Raw genomic sequence first — 16,275 nt, 5'->3', positions numbered from 1 at the left:
TCTTCCTTTTCCCCTTCTCCAAGTATTTCTCACACACCTCGTTCACCACATTACCCTCCTCGCACTGATAGGATTACAGCTTCCTCTGTGCTTTTTAATTAATGGGTTAAATAGACCCCCTACTATGGACCTCGAAAGGGGCTGTGTGTGCATGTGGAGGGGAGAGATGGCAAGGTCATGTGACTTCGTTTAGCACGGTATTAAAAAGAGCCGTGTGTGTGTGTGTGTGTGAGAGAGTATTTCAGGGTGGAGGCTGTTGAAAAGCCGAATTAACACATCCACACTGCAGCCATTTGAGAGAGAGACTTTTCATATAAACCCAAGACTTCTAAATAAATTCATAAATGGGTCTAAATTGATAACTGGAGTCTTTATATTACTGTGTATTAAGCAAGTATGCTTTGTTTTGTTTCTATTAGAGGTATATTTAATGGTGCTCAGTGCAAGGAGAATGTAATGGTGGTAAAACAAGAAAAGGATTTAACCAGTCACCAATGAATGAATGTTGCTGAAGATAAATACAACCCTTGACATTCAGCGTCGTCTTCTAAACAGGAAAAATAAATCTTGATTATATCTTTGTAATCAAATTATGAGCTGTGCAGATACAGACATTCCTTTGCGATTCTTGGGTGTTTCAGAAGCAGTCATGCACACACATGCATGACGACACATGTGCTGCACACTACATGCATGCATGCATACATTTATAAGCAGTCAGGATCCTTCTCAGGCGCAAGGCAGCCATGTTGACCCTCATAAATAGGTCATGGAGCATACACACTGAGGTTTAAAGTGCATATCACGATAATCAGAGCTGCTCTCTGGCATTGTTGGTGTAAGGCATGATGGTAAGGAAAATACCACGACTTAATTACTTGGATATGTTTCCCTTATGGAGGATAGGAGGTATTTTACTTTATATAGCTATAACACATGGAAGCTGAATGGTGAAATGGTTCATCATTTTGATGGATCATCAAAATGTGTTGCCTCAAATATTGTTAAGTAAATTATTTCATTATTTTTATCTATAGGAACAGCAAAATTAATGTGTGGCAAGTTTGTTAAAATGAGTTAAGTTTAGTATAAAATGTAGCTGGTTAATTATCGGTTTAAAATTAAATTAGCATGAGTGTTAAATTGCATTTCACTTTAAAGTGACATAAGTGTGTGTGTGTGTGTGTGAGATCTATTGGCCTTAGCGGATGTGGTTCTGTTTTACTTAGTCTTATGCAAAAAAAGTTTTCACGAGGCTCCTAAATACACCCTTACTGTTTCAATATGAATTAAGAAAGTAAGGAGCATCCAGGTGCTACTGATGTATTGCAATTAATAAACTGATCATTAGCAAGTGTGAACACCTTTTAATAAAGCAGATGATTTGGCAGTTCATTTGTCTATTCATCATTGAAGTTGTGAAGTTGTTAACACAATACCACAATCTTTTAAGGGATGGAAGATTGTCTGAGAAATTCACTCCAAGTTCAGACTGTGCAATGCACAGAGGAACCGCTAAAAATCCAGAGCTATGTCTCGGACACCACAAGCATTACTCATTAAGAAGGGTTGACAGAACAACATGGCAGCACAGCTCAGGTTTGCATCAACAAACCACAATGTGTGGAACAATGACCTTTGGACAGATGTAATGCACAGTACCATGTTTGGTAAAATCAAGAACAGCATATCAGAAGCACGGTAGTGGAGGGGTGATGATTTGGCCTTGTTTTGCATCCACTGGCTCTGGCCAGCTTGCAGTGAATGACTTGACCGTGAACCCCTCTGTTTACCAAGTATTCTAGAGTTAAATGTGACATGTGTCCCAAAACTAAATGTTGGCCCAAATTGGGTCATGAAAAACAGGACAGTGATCCTGAGTATGCCGGCTAATGAGCTGTGCATAAAAGAAAGCCTGCAGGCCTCAGTTGAGTAAACTGAAGTAATGCTGTGAAGAAGAACGAGCCAAAATTCCTTCACAAGAATGTGAGAGACTGATAAAGTCTTACAGAAAACAATTACTAAAGTTAAGGGTAATAAAATAAATAAATAAATAAAAAAGTAAAGATTTCTGCAAACCATTGACTCATCGGGTGGACTTTTAGTGGAACTTTTAGTGGGATTACTGAAGGAAATGCTGCCCATCTAAAGCTACACTCATTATGTAGAACAAATAAACTGTATGAAAAGTATTTGAGACAAATGTTACAGCAATATATAGATGCATTTGGCATTAGCAAATGTGAAATTAAGACTTTCTCTCTAGATGCTCAAGGGCTGCCATTTTGTCATCGCCTCAGTTCTGTGACTCAAGGAAACTGGAATTTCCCTCAGGGGATCAGTAGATATCACATTAAATACACAAGACTTGTATAGTATCAATCTTTTTAACCTCTAACTAGCTGGTTGAACTTCTTTTTTCTCTCCCTCCAATCAGTGTCGTTTATCCTATCAAAGAACTTTATTGTTAAAACCTGGGAGATTATTAGCCATAAATGATGCAGACTCTGAGCTTGACAGCAGGTCAGCATGTCAGGCTTTCCAATGATGGGAGGATACAAGTTGCTAAGGATTTGTCTGATTAATTATCTTACCAGTAGACTTAATTGGTGAATGTTTGTAATTAGGCTTGGTAACATTCACAGATGTGCAAATTGTTTGGATTGCTATCAGTTACTATGTGAAATGGTTCTGTGTGGATGTGGAATGTTTGGCTCCTTAAAACGTGTTGACGCCTGTGATAATATAAGTTGTGATGCATGCGCCGTTTAACATCCCTTAGGCAACACTCACCGAGGGCACACAGCCTCTTGACTCTGCAGGCAGCATGAAGGCAATGATCACAGTTAAATGTCACAGAACTGCTGATATACAACGCCTCAGTGTAGCCTAGTGGGTATCAAATGTTTTCTGACATTCCCCAAATCGAAGTAAAACATGTAGTAAGCAAAAGGAAGCTCTTGTTTGTGCATTTTCCCTGAAAGTGATTATAAAATTAATTTTGATTAATTTTGCTTCACCCCCCCCCCCCCCCCCCCCCTCTGGTTTTCCACGTCCCATCAACAGAGCCACTATGCCCCATCTCAGTGATTTTCCCCCGCAGTTGGTGTAACCCAAATGTTTAAATACTTCAAGAGCTTTGAATTTTAGTACTTTAATTTGGACCCTAGAAACTGTCTGAAACTTTGGTGCCACTAATGTTTTGTTGGTTGTGGTTTCTTTTAACATTGTTATGGCACTCTGTTTATTTAAGCAAGGGTCTACTGTCACTCTACGGCTTATATACAGAGCCATTCTATTACATAAAGCAATGATACAATGGCAATTCTTAGAAACAAAGAAATCTTCACCTGATATTTATCTTTGCTACAAACTTGGATTGTTGAATAACCCTTATTCCATTTCTCCTACAGAAATCCCAAAGCCACAGTGCAGCGCACCAACAAGAAAGTGAACAATGACTCCACACTGCGCATCCAGAACCTTTCTATTCTCATCAGGCAGATTAAATCCTACTATCAGGTAAGATTTTACTACTTTGCTTTATCAGAAGTTAAAAGTAGCCACACTGAAGTGATTGTTAGGAGCTATTTATTGCAGATATGTCATAAAAATGTGTGGATTTAGTGATAAGGGTCAAAATCCCTTAAATTTAGCTCTTCATACATACCCCATGTTCCTTTATGCCTAAAACAGGAGTTGGCTTTCACCACCTTTCACCACCAAAAATGTATCAGTTAACACACTCGTCAAGTTTAGCTCAGCATACACACAAGCTCATGCCACATAAAGAGTTGGCTGTATAAACGGAGATGTATTTGCAGATGTGTATGTGAGTGATGTGGTATCAGCCTCCATCCAGATGTCAAAAGTAGCCCAGTAAATTTAAAGAGACGTCAGGAATGTAAAACAGTGATGTGGTTACTCGTCTATAGTGTCTGCTATATATTTTTAACTTAAATCTGCTTATGTACCATTTCCGTCTTGAACAATTTTCTTAATTTTAGAGAGTTTCATCCGACAGTGAGAAAAATAAGGCAGTTGTCCTGATATTGATTCATTCTGTGTAAATGTCCTAGAAAAATGAGGAAATCTAATTTACTGCCTAAAAGATACTCTTATAAACTTTGGTCAGAGGTTTGAAGTTGATATAAGTAGACCAAGTTACGCATACTGAAGTAGATTACTGCTTAGCATGTTATCAGGTCTATATACGTTTCAGTTTCCGTTCATGGTTAATCATTACTTGTGAATCTACAGTCTTTGCAGTTGATCATATCAGTAAATAAAGGCTCACACTTAGTAAATACTTTATCAAATACTGCAACAGTATAGTATACTGCTGAGTTACTGTCTGCTGCTCGTCAAATACATTTCATTGCAGTGTTGACCCTGTGCTAACTTCCATATGACAAAACTGAAAACACGTGTGGTGAACTGGTCACAAGCAGTAAATCCCACTAATGCTGTGATATATTTGTGCATACTCAACCTGGATAATCTCTTGACTGCTTGCATATGTGGGACAACACATGGTTGATTTGTGTCGAACAACTTTGGTTTGCAGCCCACTTCCAAGTGCGGATGCCAGATATTTGAATCTGTAATCCTCCCCTATCTCTGTGGTAGAGTGTACATTTTTTCTCTGCTTATCAGTGCTCTGTATCTCACATATAATATAAAGTTTAGTTGGCATAGAATGATATTTTCAGCTGAATTAATGCACGACACAAAATGGTCTGAACACTTTTTGATATTCTTTAACATATGTTGAGACACCCGGTGTTTCCAAGAAATACTGGTGAGCATGACAGTCATGTATTTTTATGTATCATGCAGTTTAAATTCAAGGTGTTAAGATGAGGTAGGGTTACTTGATTTCAGTGGGGTTTTTTTGTTTTTTGTTTTTTAAAGTGGATGTTCTTTAACTTGAGATAAATTCATGTATCTAAAAGGACAGAACACATTAATCAGCATTTCTGTGAAACTACCAGTGTCACCCAGCGTTCCTGTGGCAAGATGTTTTTAAAGGTGCTTTGTTTTTTGTAATCTTTGGAAAACAGTTTTGTAATACAGGTTGATTTATTGCCCAACCTCAAATGCATAAGTTGCCCCATGGTAGGTTGCTGTTACGGTTGTGTAGTTTAGCGTGCTGTCCCACAGCATTCCTCAGTGTCTGCTCCGTATTGTTTATAACGGTTATGCATGTGTGTTGTGAAACCTGCAAGGTTGACAGATTCGCAGAGAATATGATTCACATTGTTGCTGGAACTGTGTTTATGGTAATCAGGAGTTGTGTGCGCAAACATGCTGTTGCAACAGTGCAATGAGTTTAGGAATGCCGATCTAGCCAAGCAGTCAACCTGATAGACACAAATTCCCACACTACAGGTTTAGGATTGACTTGTATCCTCATGGGTTGTGAGTGTGCTGGGCTTGTGTAAGAATTAGTCATTAAAACTGCCATTTCTAATTTCTGTTGCAAAGTCTGTTGTGCAGACTTTTACATTATAAGGCCACAAAAGCTCCAGTGGGCATCTTTAAAAGGACTTGCCAAATTATGTGCCATAGAATCAATGTGTGCCAGTTTCCTCTGAGGTTGATTAATGACTAGCAGAGTAAATGAATGATGAGATGACAGGAAGTGTTAATGACATTAACTGGAAGTGACCCAATCTATCCTGTTTTTTAACATCCTGGATTTAGGCTTCAATAATGCCCCCATCTTCTGGGAGGTAGATTAAAAATATATGTATTTAGTTGAGTGCATGCACAATATACAGATATCTGATTTACTTTACGTTGCATTTGTAGTAAGGTTTGTCATTTTTCCAAGGTGTTCAGCACAGGATGCAGCATGTGCTTCCTGCTTATTTATATTAATTAAAAAAACATCCTTTTCTGAAAAATTTAGCTTTTTGTGATTTAAGATTTAAGTACTGACCCTGCCTACTTGTGAGGGATAATTTGTTGCACTAATATGAGACAAATTCAGTTCAAGACCTTGCTAATGTAAGTAAACGGGTGTTGTTTTGGGTGTATATAGTACTGTGTAATCTGTGTGGTCGTTAGCTTTACGTGAACGTTGTAAGGCAACAATGCAACTCTTGTAGGGCCATGGCGTTTGATTAATCATCCCTGTTTGTATGGGTGTTGTTCTTTTGACCTCCTAGTCACGCCATTGTTCAGCCACTTGTGTCTGCAGCCTCAGACTCTCGGAGACCACCTACAGGCTTAAATCCCTCAAAGTTCCCTGCTGTCCTTGTTGTGTGTCTGACTGCCCCTATGATGACCTATTAGGGATTTAACTGACAACGGAAGGGTTATGTGTAGGATGTAATTACCTATTTAAGTGAGCATTTTAATCATTTTGATTTGTGTGGTTTTGGACATATGTTATCTTGATTTTTTTTTTTTTTTTTTTTTTTTTTAAATGAAGTTCATATTTAGTTCATTAGCAGCTTAAAAGAAATAAAACTAAAGTGTCTATGAGGCTGTGTGTATTGTATTTAATAAAAAATAGTGAGTCTGAATGAGATTAATTCTATATTTGTTTAGATGAAAATGAAAAGCACTTTTTTTTGTTTCAATCTCTAATAATAGCGAAACGGTTTGTGTGTGCATGTGTTCTTTCTGTGGGGAAGCACGTTGGATGTTAAATTAATCAGTGGGTTAAAGATTAAACAGTCATACCTGTTGAGCATGCTAGGCTTTTCTTCCCCTGCAGCGCTGTTCAGAAATTGAAAAGCAGTTCATACGTATACCATATTTTCTGATTATGCTCCTCAGCAGAGTTTCAGAGCCATCCTGCAAAATATGTATCCATGTATAAATATATATATGATCATACTATATTTGCACACATGCACAGTTTGCGCACTAGGCCACAGTCTTCTGGAGCAATGAGGAGGAAAATGACTTTGATAAATGGCTTTGCTGTGGTTTCCATTTCCTCTTACTGGTTTCACATTTCCAGTGACACATGGAAGAAGATGGTACCTTTCAGGTCTTAGGCTAATGGTGTTAGCAGCTTTATATTTACTGCAGCACTCAGCACTTTGGACGAGGATGCAGCATGCTTGGCTGCTTCCTACGATTCAATAAATTGATCTTGATCTTTGAGTCTGTGTAGTGGAGCATTGGAGGAACTCTGAGTAATTCAGCAACAAGAACTCAAGGCAGTTCAGAGAAGCTTTTTAAACAGACGTGCCCCGGTGACTGTGCTGTCGTCTTTATAAGCAGCACAGCAGCACATGTCCGGGAGGAAGGAGGAGGGAAGGACTTTATTTGGTCAGTCAGCAAGGGTTCAAATTTAATAATCTCCTCGTGTCAAGAGAAATGCAGTTATTAACTTTTTTGATAGCAGGCAGTTGCATACCTGGGATTTTCCTTTGTCCCTTTCCTCATCCCTTTGCCTCTAGGAGATGTAATCCTAGGAGCGTGTGTGTAGAAGCTGCGAGAAGTGAGCAGGCAAACAAGAAATTCAGTAATAACGGCTTTCATTTCAAAGTATCCCTGTCTTGGGCTGTGTTTGAGTATGAGGGTTGTCTTTCAGTGTCGTGTCATATTTGTGAGTCTTTGTCTCGGTTATTGTTCTGGTAAAGTAGATTCTGTAGGAGGAGGTTGATGTCTAGACGGGCTTCAGGCTTTGATTTTTAGAATCTGGTGAACATATCAAGGTTGAGCGTGTGTGTGTGTGTGTGTGCCTTTTCATGTGAATTTAATGTTGTGAAGAAGCAGACATGGTGATTGCAACACAAGTAAGCAAGGGGTGGAAATTTTCATTCTGGTAATTATTGCATTGCTTTTGAGTAGAATATCAAGTTTCCTGGTACAGAGTCCACTGACTTTTCCATTGCACTGATGGTCAGTCCAAATATAGGCCAGGCCTCCTTTTTAATTTAGTGGCCTTGGTTTGGCATTCTTAAGTGGGATGTAAGATGGAGCCTTCAGCTGAACTGAAGTCTTTGTGCATGTACTTTTCTCAAAGCTAAGTGAATCCCTTTGTCCTGGTTTATGAAACTCTGGCTCAGACACCATGTGGTGTCATTCATAGTCGAACGTAATCATTCAAACTGATGGAAGGGATTATAATTTTTTTTCCCTCAAGTTAGGAAAGTGTATATACTTTTGTAGTTTTTCATAAAAATGTATAAATGGCACACAAATTATTGCAACTTGCATTGATTTACTTTATTTAGTGCACAGCAACATTTTGCTTCTATCCTTTGAGTTTTAGACGTTACATTTGAAAATAAGAGTGTTTTTGTCCCCTGTTTGCCTCTGCTTTGGTTTGGGGTGTGGTTTAAAGGCTGGGAGCTCTGTTTTGACTCTTTAAAGAGTAACAGAGGACACCATTGATGCAGAGTGTGCCTGGCCCCAAAGCTCTGCAAGGTTTTTTTTTTTTTGGGTTTTTTTTTTGCAGACTAATTCACGATAACGTTGCATGTTTAACGGTGATCTGTAAGCACTTTACCAGCGAGCAGCAGTTCTAAAGTCCTTTCAAACCCTTTATTTCACATTTTCTCTTTGCTGTTGTTTCAAAAGAGCATTTGGTGTTTGAATTTGTAATCCAAGCTTCAGATCTTTTATCCATCAGCTAAACCTGAGAAAGCATAAGGGTGAAACCTTTGAAATTGTGTGGCTGGCTTGACTTCACAGATGGATAATGTTTGCATCTTTCTTGTTGTAGCCTTTGCCTCAAGATACTGATTATGTTTTATTGCTTTCTGCTAGAAATTGTACTGTATTTGTATATTTTCACCAAGTCTGAACTTACTCACACAGTCCTTTCAGCATCAGTCATGAGTAAATCAGTTTATTAGGGCATGTGCTTGTAGCTGCAGGCTAAATGTGCTTTGTCATGCAGACTCACATGCTGGCTATTCTGAATAAGTCCTGTAGATTATAATAGTTTAATAGCTCAGTTTTTGAACTCTTACACAGGTAGCAGTCAGTCATACATCACTCTAGGCATATATAATAAGGTTTGGAGTTGATTCATATTGATCTGTCTGGCTCAAATCATGAAATAAACTATCTTTTTTTTATTCTGTTCCCAAAACAATAACTTGGTTAAAGCAAAGACAATTGAAGAGTCTCAAAAACTGACAGATGCCAGACAGCCTGATTAAGTCGCTAATCAGATTACCTGACTATACAAATAAGAACTTAAAAGCTTGATTTATATCACTGAATCCCTTGGAGGTTACACTGTAATGGATATTGTTGGTGTTTACCTTTCTCTGCAGTCACGTGCAACACTGAGGTGGTTATGTTGGCTTTGGAGCTAATAAATATTGAAAAATGCTCATACTTATATTGAAAAAGGGCAGAAGAATTTAGAACAATTTGTCTATAGAGGTTGTCAGAGTTAGGAAAATGAGAAAAGACGTGAATAGACTGGAGGAAGGGGGCAGTCATTGTCTTATGGCTCAGCACACTGGAGTAAAAATAAAATGGCAATGATCGCAAGCTGATGGCACAGGTTGCCTGGTAGGAAGCAAGTGATCTGCAGATAGTTGTGGTCCTCAACTGCAGTCACGCTTGGATAGATTAGCAACTGTTTGCAAAACATTGTCGTCTTATTTATGAATGCCGACAGTGTGAATCACCAACGAGCACAACTCTTTTGCATAGTGTTTCTTTTCACAGAAAAGTGGTTGCTAGTTGGTTGGATTCTGGTTATTTTGCTATATCAAAACACTGTTTATAAACACAGATTGCAGATGTTGCAGACCTGGGGCCCGTTCTTCGTACGTCGCTTACTACATCCAAGATCAAATGACACATCCAAGATCAAATCATCGCGCTAACCGTGAGCTCGCTAATCCGGTTCCCCGAACACACCTGCTGTTGACGATTACTACAGCTGGACGCAGGAATGTGACATCACTGGGTGTCGTAAAAGGGGCTACGCATCGATAGTAGAAACATTGATCGGCAACCCGCTGATTGGTCGGCGAAAATGTCGAAGGGGCGTGCTCGGTATTTTCCGGCAGCAGAGCAAGAACTCTTGATTGAGGGATTTCAGGAGTTTCAGAGTTTAATTAAAACGCAAGAGAACACTGCAAAGGCTGCAAAAGCAAGGAGAGAGGGCTGGCAGAAAGTTGCTGACAAATCAAACTCGTAAGTAATTCAATAATAATAATAATGATAATGGATTGGATTTATATAGCGCTTTTCAAGGCACCCAAAGCGCTTTACAATGCCACTATTCATTCACTCTCACATTCACACACTGGTGGAGGCAGCTACGGTTGTAGCCACAGCTGCCCTGGGGCAGACTGACAGAAGCCAGGCTGCCATATTGCGCCATCGGCCCCTCTGGCCAACACCAGTAGGCGGTAGGGTAGATTTATCATATCACACCATATTATCCAATATTATATTACATTATATTATATTATAATATGTTATATTATATCCCCTTTCACATTAGAGCCACAACAGGACCCACTAGAACATGGGAACAAGTAAAAGTGAAATATAAGAATATTCTACAGAATGGTAATATTTATCACTTATATTGCTTTTCGTCTCTTGGAAAGAGACCCTGAAATAATCTGTTTGTTTGTTCATAACAGCAACCAAGAAAAGGGCAGAGCAAAAAAAAAGACAGGTGGTGGTCCTGCACCCCCTCGTCAACAAGTTGGTTAAGTGAATAATACCCTCACGGGAAAATCGATATCTCTCTATGAGCACACTGTCGCGCTGAGCTAAAGGATCCTGTCTGTCCCGCAATATACGCTGAATTCTGAGGACTCTCCTTATCAATCTTGCACCTTCCGCAATGGGTTGCTCGCGTAAACGGACAGGATATGACTGCGACAGACTTCCCAAATCCACCTTCGCTTTTATAGCCGTGGTCTCTCATCTTGATTACACGAAGTAATTTACAATTGCTACTCTGAAATATGAATTACATCTGTAATAATCACATACATGTAATAGAATGTTAATAGTACATTTCCCTTTTTTAGGAAATGACCTGTATGTATCTGTGTGAAATCAATAAAAGGATCAAGTGCTGCATTATCTTTAGTTACATTGATGTTATTTATTTATGGTGAAACAGTGGTGGAATATCGCTGTTGCTTTCGTATGAATGACGCGGACATACCTGAGTGGCCGCGATCTAATCCTGTTTACATAAAGTAAACCTGCTCCCGAGCAGGTTTACGCTTACGGCTCTGTTGCTATGACAGCAAGTCCCGGATGAGCTTCGGGGAACCGACTGATCCAGGATCACGCGAAATCGTCAACAATCTAATCCGGCTAACCTACTTAGCGAGGTACGAAGAACGGGCCCCAGGTTCCTGTCTTCAAAACAATCGTTTCAAAAGCAAATTGACTGTACTTGACACATGGCCCCAAACTGTCAAATTGAAGCTGGCAGTTGTCTCGGGTTTGCAAAACCCGGTATTATTACTTTTCTGAGAAAAGGTGCAGAGGCCAACGTAAATCCCAGGGGCCAGAATCGGCCTGGCAAAGACTTAATCCTACCTGCTGAACAGCTTTTTGAAATATAAGGGAAGGCATACATTTTTGGACTTTTAACTTTGAAATAAAATTATACTCCACAGTAGATGGGTAACAAAAAAACAGCAAATAACAGAAAAGTTCCTGCCATTCACTGAATACAGTAGAAATTTCAGTTTTATAAATATGGGACAGTCTGAGCAGTGAGCTACACGAAATTGTGCCAGAAACTGTTATTTTAACTTGAGGATACTCAAAAATAAATAAAAGTTTGAATTTCTGGTTTCACTTTCATGTTGATGGTTTTCTGAGTAATGTCAAACGTCAAAGAATGTCAAAGAAATATTGTAGTGAATGTCATCCATGTGTCACCTTTTGCCACTGGCTTTCTGGTTGGCTGCTTACTGTAAACAAATCTATATTGTGAGATGCATGAGTCAGTAAACGAACTCACTTTTTTTTTCTTCAGATTTTATGAAGGTTGGTATTAAGTGTTGTTCCATTTTAAACCCAGAACCTCTCACCGTTCACACCAAATAATCACAGCCTTCAGTGGGAACTGAACATTAGCTTGCCTCTGCTCCTCTGCGTGCACATTGATCTGCAAGTGTTTGTGGATGTGCCTAGTAAGATAAAGCATAACAGGAATTTGTGGCAGTTAAATGCAGAGACAGTTCCTGTATGCCAAAAGGGAGATATTTATAGATGTTGTTTTTAAGGGGAAGCTAAGAGCTAGGTTCTTCTTTTTCTATTACTGAACTAAGGCATGTCTGCTATGTCTCTGTTATGGACTTACTGAAGATAAGAGTGACATTTTATTGGAAGCGTCAGTGAACAGTTGCACTTTTCTCAAACATAAATGCAGAAAAAGCCCACTGTGTCTTTGAAATCTCCAAAAATTCAATTTTCAGCAACACATTTACACAACCACTCAGATTTACTGCTCCAAAACGGTTTAGCACATTACAGAATTGACAACAGAAACAACCAAGCTAATTTGAATTATGCATTAAAGAGAGCAATAATTACTACAAAGACGTCTGTAGCATCAGACAAAGTTTTCCAGTCAGTGTAAAGCACAGCCCTAGGGATGACTGGATAGTGGGTGGTGGGGCAGGGCTTCCCCAGCCCACCTGCCAACACCTTTGAGACAAGCAGCAGGATCAACCCGTTCACTCGTTCTGCCTCGGGGCTCTCTTGTTAAAAGCACTCTAGCTGATGGATACCAGCAATGAACAAAGGAACTGGGCACTAATGGTGCATTTGCCTACTCCTCTTCATGTAAATGATGATCTGTCCATCTGGCTATCAGTGGACCCTCACTGCTGCTCTTTTCATGGTAGTTTTTATTGCCAAGAGTGACTCTTGATTTTTATTTCTTTCCTAAAATTCAGTTGTTTTTGCTTGTAACCACTTTCTGCAAGGCTCCACTGACAATAGTAGTAAAGTAATTTTAATAAAGTGTTCATTTAAAAAATAATTCTCAAACCTTTTTTGTGGATTTTTACTCAGTTTGATAAGCTGTCAGTTCAGGTAAGCTGTTCACTTGTTAGTTTCTCTGAGACCATCAAAGTTTATTTTTGTTCTCCTCTTAAAATATTACTTTGACCAATAAGCTCACAGAATTATGTTGGCTTGCCCCTTGTTCTCTTGTGCAAACCCCTTAAGTGTACCTACAGCTCTTTTAGGCCTCTTACAGACATGAGATATGAAACATTGCTGACTTTATTCAAACGTGGCCAGAGCAGTGAAGAGTGAGCCATGGTACATGAGGTGTAATTCATGCAGCTATTTTATTATTATTAAAACGTGTGTGTTGAAAGTAACTTGTCTTCCTTTCTTTCTTTCTGTATCTACTTCCTCCCTTGCTAACTCATTCATCTCTCACACACGGTGACAGCAGCAGAGATAAACTATGAATAAACCGGCCTTATAAATGACTGCAAAATGCATTAGTCTGGATTTTTATCATACCTTGATGGATGGATGTGACTTCCTGTTTGTCTTGGGAATTTTAGCTCCAGCTTTATCTCATGCGGTCTTCCCTGGTCGACAGCCGTGAGACTGTTACTGTTTAAATTTTTACCACCAGGTCAACTTATCAAGAAAAGCTGTGTTATTCTTTAACATTGCTAATGACACACAGTTACATTTACCTGACTGCAGATGATTTAAGCTAGAAAGCTTGATGGTTTCCAGAGTCCCATCAATAGTTTGACTTGCTACAGAGAAACTTCACCTTCTCCCCAAAAGCGACTGTAGGGTAAGGCCTGATTTAGACGCAACCTATGTAAGGTTCCTATATAGGTCCCTCCATTTCATTTGACCCGTCATGTCTAATCCTGTAGTTGGCGCATTCTCCATCTAGGAATTTGCTGACATTTTCGAGTTCTTATGTGAATGCTATTAATATTATTCCTTATATTGAGGCTATTATTGCTATTCTCTCACTGATAAATTCAAAAACTAGAAGCCAGAAATACACTGGAAGAATCGACGGTAATGAACGCACTGATGTAACTACCTGACATGTCATTGCACTTCTGGGGAGGTCTACATTAGGTTACACCAAAGGTTACAGCATAGGGTTTTCAGAGGACTTTGCAGTTACTATGTAGCTATGTAACAGTGTGATATGTATACATACCCAGGACCACTGCTGTAATAAGTTTTCCATCAGTTTAAGCTGTAATAAGGTGATCATTTAGACTTAAAGAGGAAACCTTAATATGTCACTGGATGAATTCAAATGAGTGTAAAAATGGCTTTACCACATTGAACAACAGGAAAAGCTTTTCCTGCATTGATTTAGTCAGTGGGGATGTCGTGTGATCTGGCGTTTAAAGTGCTTGGTGTGTGTGCGATAGATAGGAGAGAAAGCGGAAGCATGGTCCTTCCCATTGTTGTTGGCTGTAACCTTTTCAAGTTCATAATCTCTGCAGTTTTTCTCTGCAGAGGTGTGTGTGTACGCCTGCTCCTGAACATTTACTGTACCACATGCTTCAGACTCTTGAGCATGGGGAGAATAAATCAATCTCCTCATTTCTATGGTAACACTCCACTCAGCAGAATGGGTGTGATTCAAGCTTTCAGGGCTCAGGCAGCATGTGTACAAGCACACACATACTGCACAATTAGTCCCCTGTTAAAGCTCTGCCGGTAGCGGAACTTGTGCTTGGGTGGAGAGATGGAAGGTGTGAGTGTTGAGAGGGCTACCTTAACAAAGAGCAGTCCTGTGTGACCAAAGCACAGCCAGCTTATGACCTCTCTATGGACAACACTGAACACACAGCAAACTTGCACACATACTGTAATGTGTATTAATTTTCGCATGGTTTTCGCAGCTCGAGGTGCAAATCTCATCTGCAAGAAGATTATCTCCATTCTCAGCACGTCCATTCACTGACCTTGAGCCTTAGACAATAGAGATGTCTGCAGATCTCAAAATGATCATCTGCCTTGCAATTTTCTTAATGTATTCTATTGTACATGCTTTGGGTTTATCTTACGTTTCAATTGAGGATGTTTTTGCTTCGCCTATCAGAGGAAATGGCTCAATAATACAAAGGGAAAGAGGAAGTGCAATATGTTTTTAAGTATTTCCACTTTTTGTTCACACATACTACATGATGACAGCTGTGTGTGCAGAGAGAACATGTTGAGGGAATATATTCCAAGGTTTGGGTGGATATATGGGGGTGGGTGTGTGGATAAGCTTCCACTTAACCTGTACCTCATTTTAGCAACCTGTCTAAATGTCTCTGTAGGATGCAAGAGCAGCCAGTGTTGAGGAGCTGTGGATCCTCATGGAATCAATAATACAGCAATATAGTGTCAGGATAGGGGGATGGTGGGGTAAAGAAAGATGAGAAAAGAGGAGGAGGAGGAGCCCAGCACTGCGTGCCTGGAGTGAAAAGTGATGGAATCAAAGCTGTAGCTCTCTTTCTTTCATTTCTCCATCTTTGCCATTTTCCCCATTCTCTCCTCATTTCCCCCCTTGCTCATCACACATGCCTCTCAATGTCTGAATAACGTCTCTTTTTTTTTTTTTCTTTTTTTAAATTTAGTTTAATGATTGGCTATTCCACATCCCCCATGTGTGAAATGGAAATGATTAGACATTTGTAGTATTGGAGGCTGTCATATTGACTTGGCTAAGGACATTTCTGCTGTCACAGTTCGGATAAAGCACTGAAGGCTTTCCACTTGAAATCTGTATGACAGTAAGTGTGTGTGCACATGCATCCCTTGGTGTTTGTAGCACATTGCCATGACATGCTCAGTGTGATGGCTGGTCTCTCTCCTGCAATGTCCATCATGTTTTATGTATGTGAGCTAAGCCTTTGCCAGCTAATCCAAGATGCATATTAGGCTACTGTAGTTTAGTTTTTATTATTCGCCTCTAATTAATCCTCAAAGCATGCTATTACTCATGCTCTTGAAGGGAAAAAAGTCAATTTAAATAGCACCATACTTGAAAGTGCTGGACCTGATCTTACCTATAACACCTATACCTTGTCAGAAACCTATAGTCTACATACCCTACACCTCCCTCCCACAGTCTGGGTAAAATATATGAAGCTGTGACTGCGCCATGATGTTATACTGTGAACATTTCCCACACATTTAGTCTGCGTGAATGCTGTCAAGCTACAGTCTTATATTTTTTTTCTTCTAAGTTATAAAGTCAGTTGCAGACTTGTTACTAAAGAGATGTAGTGCATGCTGTCTTGAGTTTTTTTTGACAAAGCTCCAAGCTAACACCCAGACATATCACAAGATCAAAGACTACGA

The 16,275-nt window shown here is 39.5% G+C and overlaps 1 protein-coding gene across 7 annotated transcripts in view; it reads left to right on the top strand.

Moving 5' to 3' along the window:
• Nucleotides 1-16,275, top strand: part of ccdc88ab (coiled-coil and HOOK domain protein 88ab) — a 68,799-nt gene that overhangs the window by 8,177 nt on the left and 44,347 nt on the right. For all 7 annotated transcript variants that reach the window (XR_014923546.1, XM_085477211.1, XM_085477212.1 and 4 more), the window contains exon 3: nucleotides 3,414-3,522. Coding sequence is in view for 6 of the 7 variants with exons in the window: in XM_085477211.1 (XP_085333337.1) it covers nucleotides 3,414-3,522 (109 nt within the window). In the remaining variant the exon portion in view is untranslated. The remainder of the gene's footprint in view (nucleotides 1-3,413; nucleotides 3,523-16,275) is intronic.

Source organism: Copadichromis virginalis, linkage group LG13 (genome assembly GCF_057382275.1).
Source record: "Copadichromis virginalis isolate Kocher_CV1m ecotype Utaka linkage group LG13, C_Virginalis_male_GT1.1, whole genome shotgun sequence".
Lineage (NCBI taxonomy): Eukaryota > Metazoa > Chordata > Actinopteri > Cichliformes > Cichlidae > Copadichromis > Copadichromis virginalis.
This window is presented reverse-complemented; position numbering and strand designations above follow the sequence as displayed.